Source organism: Eubalaena glacialis, chromosome 2 (assembly GCF_028564815.1).
Source record: "Eubalaena glacialis isolate mEubGla1 chromosome 2, mEubGla1.1.hap2.+ XY, whole genome shotgun sequence".
Taxonomy (NCBI): Eukaryota; Metazoa; Chordata; class Mammalia; order Artiodactyla; family Balaenidae; genus Eubalaena; species Eubalaena glacialis.
The window spans coordinates 36,975,406-36,989,011 of record NC_083717.1 but is presented as its reverse complement, the minus strand read 5'-3'; the positions used below and the strand labels follow the sequence as shown (position 1 = coordinate 36,989,011).

Sequence of the window (13,606 nt, the reverse complement as noted above, 5' to 3'; positions counted from 1 at the left end):
TCTCAGGCCCAAAGATGTATTCTGTCTGCTCCTCCCACCCCAAACCCCCGCGGAACCTAGCCCAGTGCGCCCATGGCCCTTCCTAAGTCATACTCCCCAGGTCTCCTTCCCCCTGTGACTTCTACCACCCAAACTCACAGTCCTCTAGATCAAGCAGGGAGATCTCCTTGGCTGCAGGGGCACTTTTGCTGCTGGGAGGCTGGAAGAGAAAAGTGGGATGTGAGTGTGGAAGGGGAGTACCCTGGCCCGGGCTGGGTTATGGGGAGATGCCTGGGCCTGGCCCAGAGGGTGGGGAGGGCCCTGGTCCATACGCCCATCCCCTTTCTGCCCCAAGGCGCTCACTGTTTGTTTTCTCCAGGAGGCAGGTTCCACCTGCTCCTCCTCTGTCTCTGACGTCATCTCAGACTCTGACGAGCTGCTGCTGGAATCACTGCCCTCATCTGAGAACGAGCCGCCTTCTTGTCCCTCTGGCACCTTCTTCCTCTTCTTCATCTTCCTCTTCTTACCTTCCTCCTCACTATGCTCACTGGAGGAAAGGGGGCAAACAGGGCTTGGGCCCAGCCTGGATGACCCCTTCTTGCCTCACAGAAGAGCAGGGAAAGCCTTGAACATTGGGGGTGAGGGTGGGCAGCCTGGGCCAGTGGACTCCACACCTGAGCTCCTATGCCTGGGTCGCAGTGAGAGCTTTAGACCGGCCTGTGCCAGCTCGGGCCCCTTCCCTGACTGCTTCTTCATGCTGCGCCCCACGCAGAGATCTCCTGCGGCCATCACGTGAGCAGACCAGGGGGTCTGTAGGCCCCACCGGCTCATGAGGAGGCTTAGGGGCTCTTAGGAGACTGGCTAAGGCTGAGGGTTAGCCCTTCGTTTCCAAGGGAGAGTCCTGAAGCCGCCCAGTCATCTTACCTCTCACTGCTCCTCCCTTTCTCCTCGTCCTCATCCTGGCCTTTGTTGTCGGACTCACTGCTGGACTCCCCAGAGCCGCTCTCACTGCTGCTCTTACTGTCCGATTCACTCTCGGACTCAGGGTCTGTGGAAGGACTGTCTCAGGCTTCCCTCCCTCGTGTGCAGGCCTCCTGGGGAGCCCTGGGCACCCAGCTTCAGACTCTGCACTGAAGCAGCAAACTCACCTCTTCTCCCCCCAACCCCCCGACCTGCTCCCGGCCCCAGACGCCAACCAGACCGACTGGAACACAGATGGACCCGTAATGGATAGAGACCTACATGAGCACACACACGTCTGGGACGTGCAATCCTCAAGTGCATAAGCACACATACAGGTGCACACAAGGAGGTGCACACCCCCTTGGACACGTGACCATCTAATACAGGAGCACACACGTGCACCAGATAGTCAGCCACAAGGCACACACACAGGCAGGAGCACAGGGCCCCAGCTCTGCCCATCTCCTCACCGCTGTCTGCAGACTCTGTGGGCCCTGACTCTCCCTCAGAGTCTGAGTAGAAGGGTTTCTCCTTCTCCTTCCTCTTCTCCCTGTTTGAGCACTTGGTCCATTCAGGTACCTGGAGGTTGTGGGGTGGGGGCGGGGAGTCATTAAATCATGGATGGGGAGGGGAAAGGAAAGCACAAACCCCTCTTATCTTTCACCCTAGCTCTTCTCGGGGCCCCGCCTGGTCCTGTCCCCAAGAGGGAATAATGGGGGGAGGGAAGGGACCCTGTCCATGGAGGGGAGGCACTCACAGAGCGGCACTGCCAGCAGGAAGGAACAGAGTGTAGGGAAGGCACAGGGGTGCAGCATACAAGGGGGAGGGGAGGGGGCAGCACAGGCTGGGAGAGAGCACTGCACACGGAGCAGAGGGCACACGGCACACAGGGCGGGGGAACCTTGGTGTATTCGCCCAACAGGCCCACATGGGTCTCAACAAGGGAGAGATCTTCTTCCTGCGTGCGGGGAGGGTGTCAGGAGGGCCGGGCTGGCACTCCCAGGGCTCCCTGCTGTCTGTCCTTCCCCACACACAGCTCCACCCTCCACCCCTGCTGACCTCCACATTGCGCACAGATGGGTCCGGGGCTTCTTCTGGCCAGTCTGGGAGCTCCTGGTAGCCCGTGGCCTTGGCATTGAGCAGGTGGGACAGTGAGCCCAGCTGGAAGTGGTCCCGGTCTGGGGACGGGGTGAGAGGTCAAGTCAGTAGTGGCAGTGAGGAAATGCCCTGGGAGTTGTTTCCTAGGTGGGGCTGGGTGGCGATTCCGGTGGGAACTCCCTAGCTAGACAGAAGAGAGGGGTGGACGTGTCCCCTAATGGCTCTTCTGCCCTGACCGAATATCCAGGCCCACATGCTGGAAAAAAGACTTTATGGCTGACTAGAGCAAGGGCTGAGGGGTGGGGGGAGCTGGGACCACAGAGGAGGGCAGGAGGTGCTTCTGGGCCCAGAGCTGCTGCTGCCTGTTTGCCCTGGTGCCTGTTGGGGAAGCAGAGATGCGGGTGTGGCTTCTCTCCCAGGGTAACGGGGGTGGTGCTGCTGCACAGCCAGGCTCAGGAAGGAGGCCTGCTTGGGGCGAGGGTAGCAACTATGAGTAAGAGGCTGGCCAGGCTGGGTCAAAGGGCAGGGAGGTGTGTCTGGTCAGGCTGGGGACTCCGTGGGGAGGGGGTGAGTCCAAATGGGAGCAGGAGGGAGTCAGAGCCAGAGGAGGGCAACCCAGAGACTTGTAAGTGGGGATGGTGTTAGGGAGGAGAAAGGGACCGTTCCCCTTCTTCCTGGGAGGTTTTCACATCTGCCCCATCCCTCAGAATCTCCTTGCTCCTGTGGTCCAGGGAAAGATAAAGCAGAACAAAAAGACACGCAGGAGAACCGAGCTTTGTGAAGGAAGTTCCCCTCCTGAGTAGGTTCCTGGGTCCAGAGAGTCAGCTGGGGGACCCTCCCCTTCCCACGTCTCTCAGAGCCCTTGTCACGGGAGACCAGACCGAGAGAAGAGGCAAGGCAGCGGGCCTGGGGCTGGGGGTTTGGGCTGACCTCCAGTGACAGCCCAGTGAGTGCTGGCAGCCGCTTTCTCAGGACACTTACAAACATACACCTCTCCTTTGTTTTTGTTTTTTTAAGATTTTTTTGACGTGGACCATTTTTAAAGTCTTTATTGAATTTGTTACAACATTGCTTCTGTTTTATGTTTTGGTTTTTTGGCCGCGAGGCATGTGGGATCTTAGCTCCCCAACCAGGGATCGAACCTGTACCCCCTGCATTGGAGGCAAAGTCTTAACCATTGGACCGCCAGGGAAGTCCCTACAGCTCTCCTTTGTACGGAGTTCTACTTCCTGCCTTCCTGGGCCCTTGGTAGGTAAAATCTTGATACATATATAGTGCCTGCTCAGGGAGTAGGATGGAAAGGGGAGCCCGAGAGGAGAGAAACCAGAAGCCCATCCTGCCTGGGAGGGCAGAGACTCAGGTGAGTTGATGCTGGTGGTGGTTGTGAGTGGGTGAAAGAGCAAGCCCTGGATGCTGCAGGATAGGCAAAGGGTTGGGCCAGGGGCACAGGACTGGCGTTTCTCCAGAAGTCCTGCCCACCGAAGGCTGGTACCTGGCTGAGACTGAGACCTCAGGGGGAAGGGCTGGGACCGGGTTGCTGGCCAATTCTCCCCTTCCCCCAGGAAGGTTACTCTGGATTTCAGCTCCCACCTTTGAAGGATGACTCCAAGACTGGGGCTGGTTTGGGTGCCAGGAAGAGCTTCTTGGCATGACGGCTGAGGGCCCCACCCTGCTCCGAAGGGACGATGAGCTGCCGGGTGAAGCGTGCTCGGTCTCGGATATCGTAATTCTGGTCATACTTGGCCAGACTCAGCACATACTGGGTCAGCAGCTTGGTCTGGGGGACAAGAAGTGGGTCAGCAGCCATCACAGAGGGTGGGGACACAGGAGGTCTCTGAACCAAATTCTTTTTTTTTTTTTGCCATGCCCCGTGGCCTGTGGGATCTTGGCTCCCCGACCAGGGATCGAACCTGTGTCCCCTGCAGTGGAAGTGTGGAGTCTTAACCACTGGACCGCCAGGGAAGTCCATGAACCAGATTCTTTTGGCCAGCAGCTCCAAGCACTGCTGCCTCCACCTGACTTTCCCTCCCAACCTGCCATTGCGCCAGACCCTGCATTTTCTCCCACCTCCCCAGCCCTGACTCCCAACGCCAACTCTGACAACTGACTTGGCCAGCAAAAGAGCCTGCCCTTTTGGAAACCTCCCTCTTGGCCCTGGGTGCCATTCTTCCTCAGGTTTGTGGTCCCCACTGCCCTAGGCCCACTCCTACCCCACCTAGTCCAATCTCTCCACCCTGAGGTGCCAGAGTGAGTGAAGGTCTGGAACATTCTGCTAGACCTCACAGTTTCTAGACTCCATCACCTGGGGGGAACTAGGTGATAAAAAGAGAAAGGGGGAACACATAGGAATCCCCCTGGCAGGGGCTGCCCTCACGCCCCATTGACCCACATAGTAGATTCTGAGTAGATTCTGAGCAGCCCAGGGGTCTCAGAGGCCATAATCCTCCCTGGAAGGTCCTAATGAGATCAGAGCAAACTGCAGCTGCCTATGGGTTTGCTGAAGTCATATGGGGTTCACAGCCTGCAGTCAAGGTAGCCATATCCCAGGACCCCAAATCTCAATTTCTGCCCTGATCCTGACCTAGTCTAACCTGTCACAAAACGACAGTGGTAGCCACCATTTATGGAGTGCCTTCTAGTGCCAAATACCGTGCTAGGTGCTTCACTACCTCATGTAATCTCGATAACCCTTCTGAGAGGTGGGCGCTAATGCCCCCATTTACAGAGCAGAATCAGAGTCATTAAGTGACTTTTCCCAGGTTAAGGAGCCAGTCAGTGCTGCATCCAGGCCTGGACCCTCATCTCCTTGGCCTCAGCCTGGGCTGGAATCTGGCATGCAATGGATGGCTCAGCAGGTGGGAGGGATGGCTGGGATTTTTGTGGCCTTGTGGCAGGTCCAGAATGTCACCCTTGGTACTGGGATGGGGGAAGTATCATTGCTGTTTTGCCAGGATGGACATGGACACATCCAGACCACCTCCCTCCTAGTGTGCCAAGAATTCCCCTTCCTCCACCACTCCCAGAACAGGCTGAGAAAAAAGAAGAGAGAAAGATAGGGAGGGTAGGAAGGAGGAAAGCTCTCTTTATTGAGTCAAAGAACCATTCTAAAGGGCCTATGCCTGGAAGGACTGGCCTTAGGGTAAAGGGTGCCTGGAGGTTCCATTTGCCTGAACAGCCTACTCTGGGTGGCCTGATGGGGGCTGGGACCCCTGTGTCCTGCCTAGGAGAGGTGTTTGGCTATATATATACCCACAGCTCTCTGTGCCAACCCTGACTACAGCCCTTATTGCTCTGCGTTTTGTGCTGTTTCCTCTACTTGGCTATGAGCACTTGCAGGCCAGTAAACATGTCTCGCTCATTGTCATCACCCCAGGACATAGCTCAGTGCCAAGCATAGTGGGTACTCGGGAAATGCATGTTAAGTAAATTCATGAATAAATGTGCATGTAGCTAATAGTGACAACTTGGGGAAATGCCACGTGAGCACACCCAGGCTAATGAAAACATGCCAACAGCACCACTCTGGCTCAGTCCTGAGCCTTTCAGACGCCCTCCCTACCCGGGCGGCTACCCACCCTGGCTGCTTCCTCTATTCAAACGTTCCTCCCACCTGCTCCTTCCTCCCATTTGAATAAAGGAGGCACACAAATATTTGTTTGAAGGCTTCCAGTGGTGTTCCCTCTAACTTCTCTGTCTCCAATCTGCTTCTCCCACAATACTGACACCCACAGATCCAGCCCCTCATTGCTTCTACACAACTGCTGTCCTTTCCAGCTCCTGACAAGAGTCCCAGCATGTGATGGCCCTGCCTCCCCAGCTTGCGTCCCTGGGGCCCACTCTAGCCACCGTGGATCAAAGGAGCCACAGAAGACGCACAAGTGCCACCATCCAAAGACTCCATGGGATGGCAAAGAGGCCACCTTCAGGCCAGCAGGGATGTCACAATCTACAGGGTATGGCCCAGATGCTTTGCTCCAAGGGTTGGCAAGCTCTATCTATAAAGGGTGCGAGTAACTATTTCAGGCTTTGCAGGCCATATGGACTCTATCGCAGTGACAACATCCACGGACAATAAACAAATGAATGAACGTGGCTGCGTCCCAATAAAATTGTATCTACAACAACAGGCAGCAGGCCAGACTTGGCCCATGGGCGGTAGTTTGCCAACCCCTGCCTCACTTAACTGAGTGTGGGAACTGTCAGGGTGCTTGGTGTCCCCAGTACCTTGAGAAGCTCTGCACATTACACTTCGTTTTTAGCAGAATCTCCTGGGACCATCTCAGAGGATGCTGGACACTCAAGAGGTTTTTAATATCCTGATATTACAGCTTAGTTGAGCCATGTCCTTGGCTATGGTGCCTCTCATAACCTTTCACCTTAGGAATGACAATGGCTGCCAATACCACCCAAGCCTGAGCAGAGACTTGCCCTCTCATCCCCGGCATAGACTGGCGAAGCATCACCAAGCTTTGGGAGGAAGCAGAGACCACATCTCCTGGGACACATATTCTCCCATCAGTGCCTATCACTGCTGGGCCCTCCCCCTGGCCCCAGTGTTCCAAAGGCAGCAGGTAGGGACACACCCACTGCCAGACTGGAAGTCACAGCCCCATAGAAGAGCCTCTTCAACAGTGGTCACCATCCCTACTAGGCCCTTGGGGCCCTGGAGTAGCTGTGGACACTGGGGGAACACTGGTCACCTGGCCAGACCAAACACCTGTCCTGAACTCCCTCTTCAGAAAAAGGTGCTGATATATGTATAACTGAATCACTGTGCTGTACAGCAGAAACTAACACAACATTGTAAATCAACTATACTCCAATAAAAATTAATAGAAATAAAATAAAATACGAAAATGAAAAAAAAGTGACCAAAAAAAAAGAGGTGCTAAAGTTCATGCCTACCTGGTGAGGGCCCACAGAATACTGTCTGGGCTGTTTCTGGGGCCCAGAGTGTTTTAGGAGGCATCTCTCAATCTGTACCTGCTTAGAGTTGGTCAGGTAGAGCTTGGCTGCCAGGTTGATGACCTGCAGCTTGACGATGTCCTCCTCGGCTGTGAAGGACTTGGCCATTTTTCTCAGGACGTCGGGTGCAATCCTGGGGACGTGCTCACAGTACTCGCCAATGAGCCACAGGATGCTGGCTCGGGCCATGGGCACCTGTGGGTGTGGGAGAGGAGTCAGGTCTGGGGTAAACGTGGGAATGTGGGTGGGCACCTGGTCTGCCAAGGAATCGGCACTCCTCCCATCTGTGCTGGCCTGTTGTATCGTGGGCTTCTCTGGAAATGGGAGTGGGAGGTGATGGGAGAGAGATTAAAGGTTGGGTATTTCCCGGGGAGCATCTCCCCTCTTCCCTAGGGTTTCATTTGCATGGGCAGAGCCTTCAAGCCCCAAATTCAGTCACAGTTTAGTATAAAAGACTGATTTTCTGGATCCATTGTACCCTCAATGCTTTACTGCCTTGTTATTCTCCCTGAATCTTCAGGAATGCCTTTGCTTGAATGTTTCAACTTGGCAGTGTGACACAAAAACACAGGACTAGTCAATTGGCCACCCTCGGCCAGAACTTTAGAGAAAACCTGAGTGGTGGTACAGGCTGGAGCTCAGCAAGGGATCCCCAAAGGGAAGGCGAACCAGGGTCACATGGTCTCATCTTTCCCCTCCTCCCACCTGAAGACCTTTCAAGCCAGTAGGGAAGGTTTGGAAGTTGATTTTTTATTAAGGCTAGTGTTTAATTATAGGGTCTTAAAATCATGGGGAGGACACTGGGTTGGGAAAGGAAACGGGGTCACTCCCTGACCTGGATGTTGTCTGTGAGCTTTGCCAAGTGTTTGATGATCTCTCCGTGCTGTGCTGGCTGCATCTGCAGCAGCTTCTTAATGACGACCACTGACTCTGCGACCACGAGCTCTGTGGGACAGGAAATGAGCCCGGGACAGTCAGATGACCACACACAATGAACAGGCACACCTGCAACGCCCCCAGCCCCTTGGCTCTGTTCCTCAACCCCCTGTACTTCTCCAGTGGCCCTCAGAGACGTGGGAGCACTTGGATACTAATTGAGGCAGACAGACAGATGAACACACATTGTTCCTGGACAGACAGGTGGATACCCACTGGCCATCAGAGTCAGACATGCAGGCAGCACCCACTAGTCATCAAAGTTGGACATGCAGACAAACACTGACCATCACGGTTGGACAGCAGCTGCACCAGGCCGTTGAGGCAGGTGTCACGGACTCGGCCTATGTTAGTTGCACAGCGCCCAATGGCCTGGATCGTGGCTGCCACAAAGTCCTTGTCCATGCTGCGAATGTAGGTCTGTGGACACCACAACAGAGTGACCCCCGGAAGGTAGTGATCCCTCAGACTTGACTCGGCAGTGACTCTGCAGGCTTGAGGGTGACCTTCCAGAAAGTTGTTACCCCTCATTCAATGACTCATCATGTCAGAGACTAAACTCTGGGAAAAGGAATGACAGCCTCACCTGTCACCCAGTGATTCCCTAACCCAAAGCCAGTAGAAGGCATTGGGAGGGGACGTAAAATAACAGTTTCTCCACTTTGGGCTTTTAAGAGAAGGTTTGCCCCACCAGGCCGATTCTCACTAAGCACAAGGAGCTGCAGGACAACTCTCGTGGGCCTCTCTGACTATAAGCTGGCCCCTGGCCCGTACCTGGAATTCCCGTAGGACAGTAGGGATGTTGGTCTCATTGGCGAGGTTAGTCAACACTTCCAGCTGCAGGGAGTCAGAAAATGGGCAGGGTGGCCAGTGGGTTTTCTGTGCTTTCATAAACCTTCGCTCCAAACACACACTTCACCAACCAAAAAACAATCCTCAGGCAGGACAGCCCTGCATCATCCTTAGATTGATGAGAGAACTGACAGATCATGAAACTTATCCAAAATGCAGGAGGACCAGTTTGCTTCTTAAATGGACTCCCTGACAGAGTATGCTTGTAGTACGATCATGTCACCTCTCTACCTTCAAGGAAAACTTAAAGCCTCCAGTTGCTTTTGGGATAAAGACCAACATCCTTTCCATGGTCTATAAGTCCTTGATCTCCCACCATTCTCCCCCTTACCCTCTATGCCCCAGTCACACAGGCCTTTAGTCACAACCCTCCTGTTGGCCTTTGCATATGCTGTTTCCTCTGTGTGGAGCACCTCTTCCCATTCCTGTCCCTGCATTTACCTAGAGAATTCATGTTCATGTCTCAGTCCTCCGCTCAAGCCTCCCCTCCTGAAGGAAAACTTCCTTGACACCAGACTAGATCAGGTCCACCTGTTTATGCTCGTACAGCTCTCTGCACTTTCCTTCTACATCCTATTTCGCAAATGGATTTTTACCTGTGCTGTGTGATTAGCTGCCCAATGTCTCCTCCTCACCCCAGCTAGATTGTAAGCTCCCCAAGGGCAGGGTGCCTGATTGGTTTGTTCTCTGTTGTACCCCTAGATACCCCTAGATCTAGCCATGAGATACAAAACAGGTGTTCAGAAGGGTTAGGAGGATTAACTGTTGCTGAAGGAAGTTACTCAATAATGAGGCAGAGCAGGGATGGAACGTGGGTATGGGCTCCTGCAGCCTTTTCTGTGGGGGTATGTCTGCATGACAGCCTGAGGGTGTAGGTGTGTGAGGGTAATTACACTGTGGGTAAAAGACAGAGACTGCAGCGGGGAAAGTATGAATTTTTTTTTTTTTTTTTTTTTTTTTTGCCTGCACCACGCAGCATGTGGGATCTTAGTCGCCCGACCAGAGATTGAACCCGAGCCCCCTGCATTGGAAGCACGGAGTCTTAACCACTGGACCGCCAAGGAAGTCCCAAGGGAAAGTATGAATTGGGAATCAGCAGACCTGACCTTCGGTAGTTACCTCACCTCCCTAAGTCTACATTTTTATAAAATAGAGATAATGTACACTTCCTGAGGTGATTATGAAAATCGAATTACTTCATATGTGAAAAGTGGCAGGTGTATAACAGGTACTGGGCAAAGGGCAGCTCCCTTCACCCTGTCCCCCCACTCTCATTAGCCTGGATTCCTGAGCAAACACTTCTGGCTGGAGCAACGGTGGGCTCAGCCCCTGAAACAGGCAGGCACCAAGGTGGCCACTGTGGATATTCAAGTGGGTCATGCGGGTGGGGGACAGAAAGTCCACAGGCACGTCTGTCCATCACTCACCTTCAGGATCTTGATCTGGGTGGGGTCGGTGGACCTGATGTAGAAGCTCTTCAGGTACGGCTCAAACATACCCTGGCACGAGAGAGGCAGCCCCAGGGAGCTCCACCTCAGCCTGAGACCTGCTTCTCCTCCAGAGCGCCCCTCCTCCTCTCCTGACCCAGGACCCAGCATCCTTCCTGCCCCTCACTGTCCTCTAGTCCTTGATTCTTCCCTCCTCCTCAGATCTAACCCGGTCTTTCCGCATCAGGCTTTCCTCCCTCAGCGGCCCTCGGGATCCAGGCCCTGCTTCTCCACCTGCATTTGGGGTCTCTCCTTCCCACACTCTGCACAGCCAGGGCATTCCCCCCATCCTGCCTTTCCCCAGTACCCCCAGCCCCGCAGGAGCCACTCCTCGGACTGCGAGGGCAGGCCTTGGCCACTTGCTCACCCGGCGCTTGATGGACATGGTGGCCACGTTCTGGAGCACCACGTACTGCACCTCGCTGCGGAGAGGAGGGGGTCAGAGGTACCTGGGCCTCTCGGCTGGGGCAGCAGGTCGGGAGAAGGGAGGTGGGCAGAATAGGAGGGAGGAGAGGACCGGTGTGGAGAGGGCACCAGCGGGAGGAGGGCAGGACTGGGGTCTGGGCGGGGAGCAGGTGGGCTGGGGCGGAGGGTGTCAGGCGCTCTGGGTCGGGGGGAAGCGGGGCGAGCCGGCCCCCGGGCGTGGGCGTCGGCGGGGCGGGCGCGCACCTGTGGCTGCGCAGCAGGCGCACGAGGGCCTTGGCGATGACGCCCACCTCCGCCTTGGGCGCCAGGTGGAAGTAGAGCTGCGCCACCGCCATGACCACGGCGGCGCTGCGGCTCTGCAGGAGCGGCTTTGTGTTGCGCAGCAGCAGCCGGTGGTCGGGGTCCATGACGTAGGGCTTTCGGGCCGGCAGCGCCGTGGAGGCCGCCGCCTCCGACCCCGGGCCCTTGGCCTCGTCCTCCTCGGAGCCGTAGAAGGCTTTCTCGGGGTTCTCCTCCAGCAGAGACTCCTGGAGGGGGAGACAGGCGGGACAGTGGGCACCTCCTCCCGGAGACCCGCCTACCCACTCTGCTAGGGCGAGGGTTGGGGTCCCGCCTGGGGGTCTGGGCCACTCACGTTCTGGGTGGGGCTCAGGAACTGCGTGCGGGCGTAGCGGGTGAGCATGCTGATGATGACCACCTGGCCCCACTCCTCCACGTCGATGAGCAGGTTACAGAGTTTCCGGTAGTTCTTGTGTATCAGGTCGATGCGCTCTGGGCACACCTCCTCGAAGGCCATCACCACGCTGCCCGCCACCAGCTGGGGAACCGATAGAGGCAAGAGCACATGAACAGAAGGACAGAGGGGGCCTCTGCCTGGCTCCTTTTCACCACCCGTCCCTGTGTGTCCACATACGCACCGTGGTCTTGTCCGCCAGAAGCTTCTCAATGACCTCTATCAGCTGGTCCTTCTGGTCAGAATCCAAACTGAGAGAGAAACTGTTGAGAGGGATTGCCCCTCCCCCATCTCCAGCCTTCCCAATATCCGCCCAAGCTGTGCTCACCTCCCTCACCCCAACCCTATTCATAAAGAGGTGTGAGCCACTGCCTTCAATGTCCTCCATCTCTGTCAGTTCCCCAAACTGCCTTAAACCATCTGAAGAGAAAAACAAAACAAAATAAAACAAAAAAACCAGAAACAAAACCAAAAGCAGCCTGCAAGACTTGGGAGAGGCCAGGGGTGGGCGGGGGCTTGGGGTATACCTGTAGAGCTTGGGGATGGCGTGGGCAGCTGTCTTCCGCACATAGGGCGACATATCTGAGGCAGCTTCCTTGATGGCTAGCATCATGATGGGCACGATGATGGGCACACGGATGCTAGACAGGACGCGGAGGGCGCTGGCACGAATCAGCTGGTTGGGGTCCTAAGGGCAGAGGTGGAGGCAGAGCCATGAAAGGGCAGCAGGTGGCCTGAGGGCAGAGGCCACAACTGTGGAACTCACTGTCCCTAGTCACCACCAGCTCTTGCTTCCCTGCCTCCTCTCTTGAGCCTGGATGATGTGCTAGTGCTGGGTACCTGGGGGGGAGCTGCCTGAAGTCGCCGACTCTTGGCCCTGCTGCAGAAATCTGACACCTGAACGTATGTGGCATTGGCTGCTTCACTCTCAGGAAGAGTGGCAAATTTTCAGAACACCTAAAGTTCTTGAAACACCTCCTGTTCCTTAGGGGAGTGTGTGGAGGGGGAGGGTGTCTTTGTGTCTATGCTGGAGGGGACTGCCAGCAAATGCAAACTGGTCTCCCTTTCCGAGAGTTCATCCTTACAGTCCTCTCTCCCAGCAACCTCTCAAACCTGCTCTTCTTCCTCTTCCTCCAGTGTTTAAAAGAGAATAGGTGTGGGGCTTCCCTGGTGGCGCTGTGGTTAAGAATCCGCCTGCCAATGCAGGGGACACGGGTTCGAGCCCTAGTCCAGGAAGATCCCACATGCCGCGGAGCAACTAAGCCCGTGCGCCACAACTACTGAGCCTGTGCTCTAGAGCCCGTGAGCCACAACTACTGAAGCCCGTGCACCTAGAGCCCGAGCTCCACAACAGAAGTCACCGCAATAAGCCCGTGCACCACAACGAAAGAGTAGCCCCTGCTTGTTGCAACTAGAGAAAGCCCACACACAGCAACGAAGACCCAATGCAGCTAAAAATTAAATAAGAAACAAAAATGGTATTACACCATTATTAATTGCTTTAAGAAAAAGAGAGAATAGGTGTGTAAGCCCCTCCTCTTTGCTCTTATTGCATCCTATAGACACCTGAGAAGAGCCTTAGACACAGTGTATTGTAATCAGGAGATTACAAAAGCAGCAGCAGCTGTAAATTACCGTTAATCTTGGAGGACGGTGGACAGTGGGAGAGGTGCTGGGACACTAAAGGGTAGATGCTACCCTGATTTTCTAAAATGGAGAAAGAGAAGAGCCACAAAATTACAGGTGAAAATTATGGTAATCCCTGTTAAAATTCTGGAATTAATTTTTAAACAGATGGTTTCAAAGCACTTATTTTAAAAGCAGGAGTCTGTGAGTCAAATCATATCACATCCACTGCTAAAACCTATTTTCCTTTTTTATTTAACATTTCATTTGGAAATGATTATGGATTCACAGGAAGTTATCCCCCAAAATCCCTTTTCCTTTTTGCTAGGGTAACTAGGCTGGTAGCTATTAACACTATGTATCTTGATTTCAGCAAAGCATTTGTGGGAGTCTCTCATGGCATTTCCTGGATTGCCATTTTTGATGTAGGCCTTTTGTTTCATTTAATACGTAAACATTTTAAGAGCAGAATTCATGTCTATTTTATCTCTGGATAACCACAGCCCTTTGCACATGAAAGGTGTTAAGAAATTTTTTTGCT

The 13,606-nt window shown here is 54.5% G+C and overlaps 1 protein-coding gene across 4 annotated transcripts in view; it reads right to left on the bottom strand.

Annotated features, from left to right (window-relative positions):
- The window catches only part of AP3B2 (adaptor related protein complex 3 subunit beta 2), a 30,989-nt gene that overhangs the window by 4,627 nt on the left and 12,756 nt on the right, over positions 1-13,606 (bottom strand). For 2 of the 4 annotated variants that reach the window (XM_061181745.1, XM_061181746.1), the window contains 16 exons: positions 11,967-12,127; positions 11,624-11,690; positions 11,341-11,523; positions 10,950-11,233; positions 10,648-10,702; positions 10,221-10,292; positions 8,716-8,778; positions 8,229-8,361; positions 7,841-7,950; positions 7,024-7,200; positions 3,631-3,817; positions 2,002-2,120; positions 1,413-1,521; positions 904-1,027; positions 343-526; positions 139-199 (listed from right to left, as the gene is read on the bottom strand). In XM_061181745.1, the coding sequence (XP_061037728.1) occupies positions 139-199; positions 343-526; positions 904-1,027; positions 1,413-1,521; positions 2,002-2,120; positions 3,631-3,817; positions 7,024-7,200; positions 7,841-7,950; positions 8,229-8,361; positions 8,716-8,778; positions 10,221-10,292; positions 10,648-10,702; positions 10,950-11,233; positions 11,341-11,523; positions 11,624-11,690; positions 11,967-12,127 (2,089 nt within the window). Of the gene's footprint in view, positions 1-138; positions 200-342; positions 527-903; positions 1,028-1,412; positions 1,522-1,843; positions 1,901-2,001; positions 2,121-3,630; positions 3,818-7,023; positions 7,201-7,840; positions 7,951-8,228; positions 8,362-8,715; positions 8,779-10,220; positions 10,293-10,647; positions 10,703-10,949; positions 11,234-11,340; positions 11,524-11,623; positions 11,703-11,966; positions 12,128-13,606 lie in introns of all 4 variants that reach the window. The other 2 variants (XM_061181743.1, XM_061181744.1) reach the window with 2 other exon arrangements.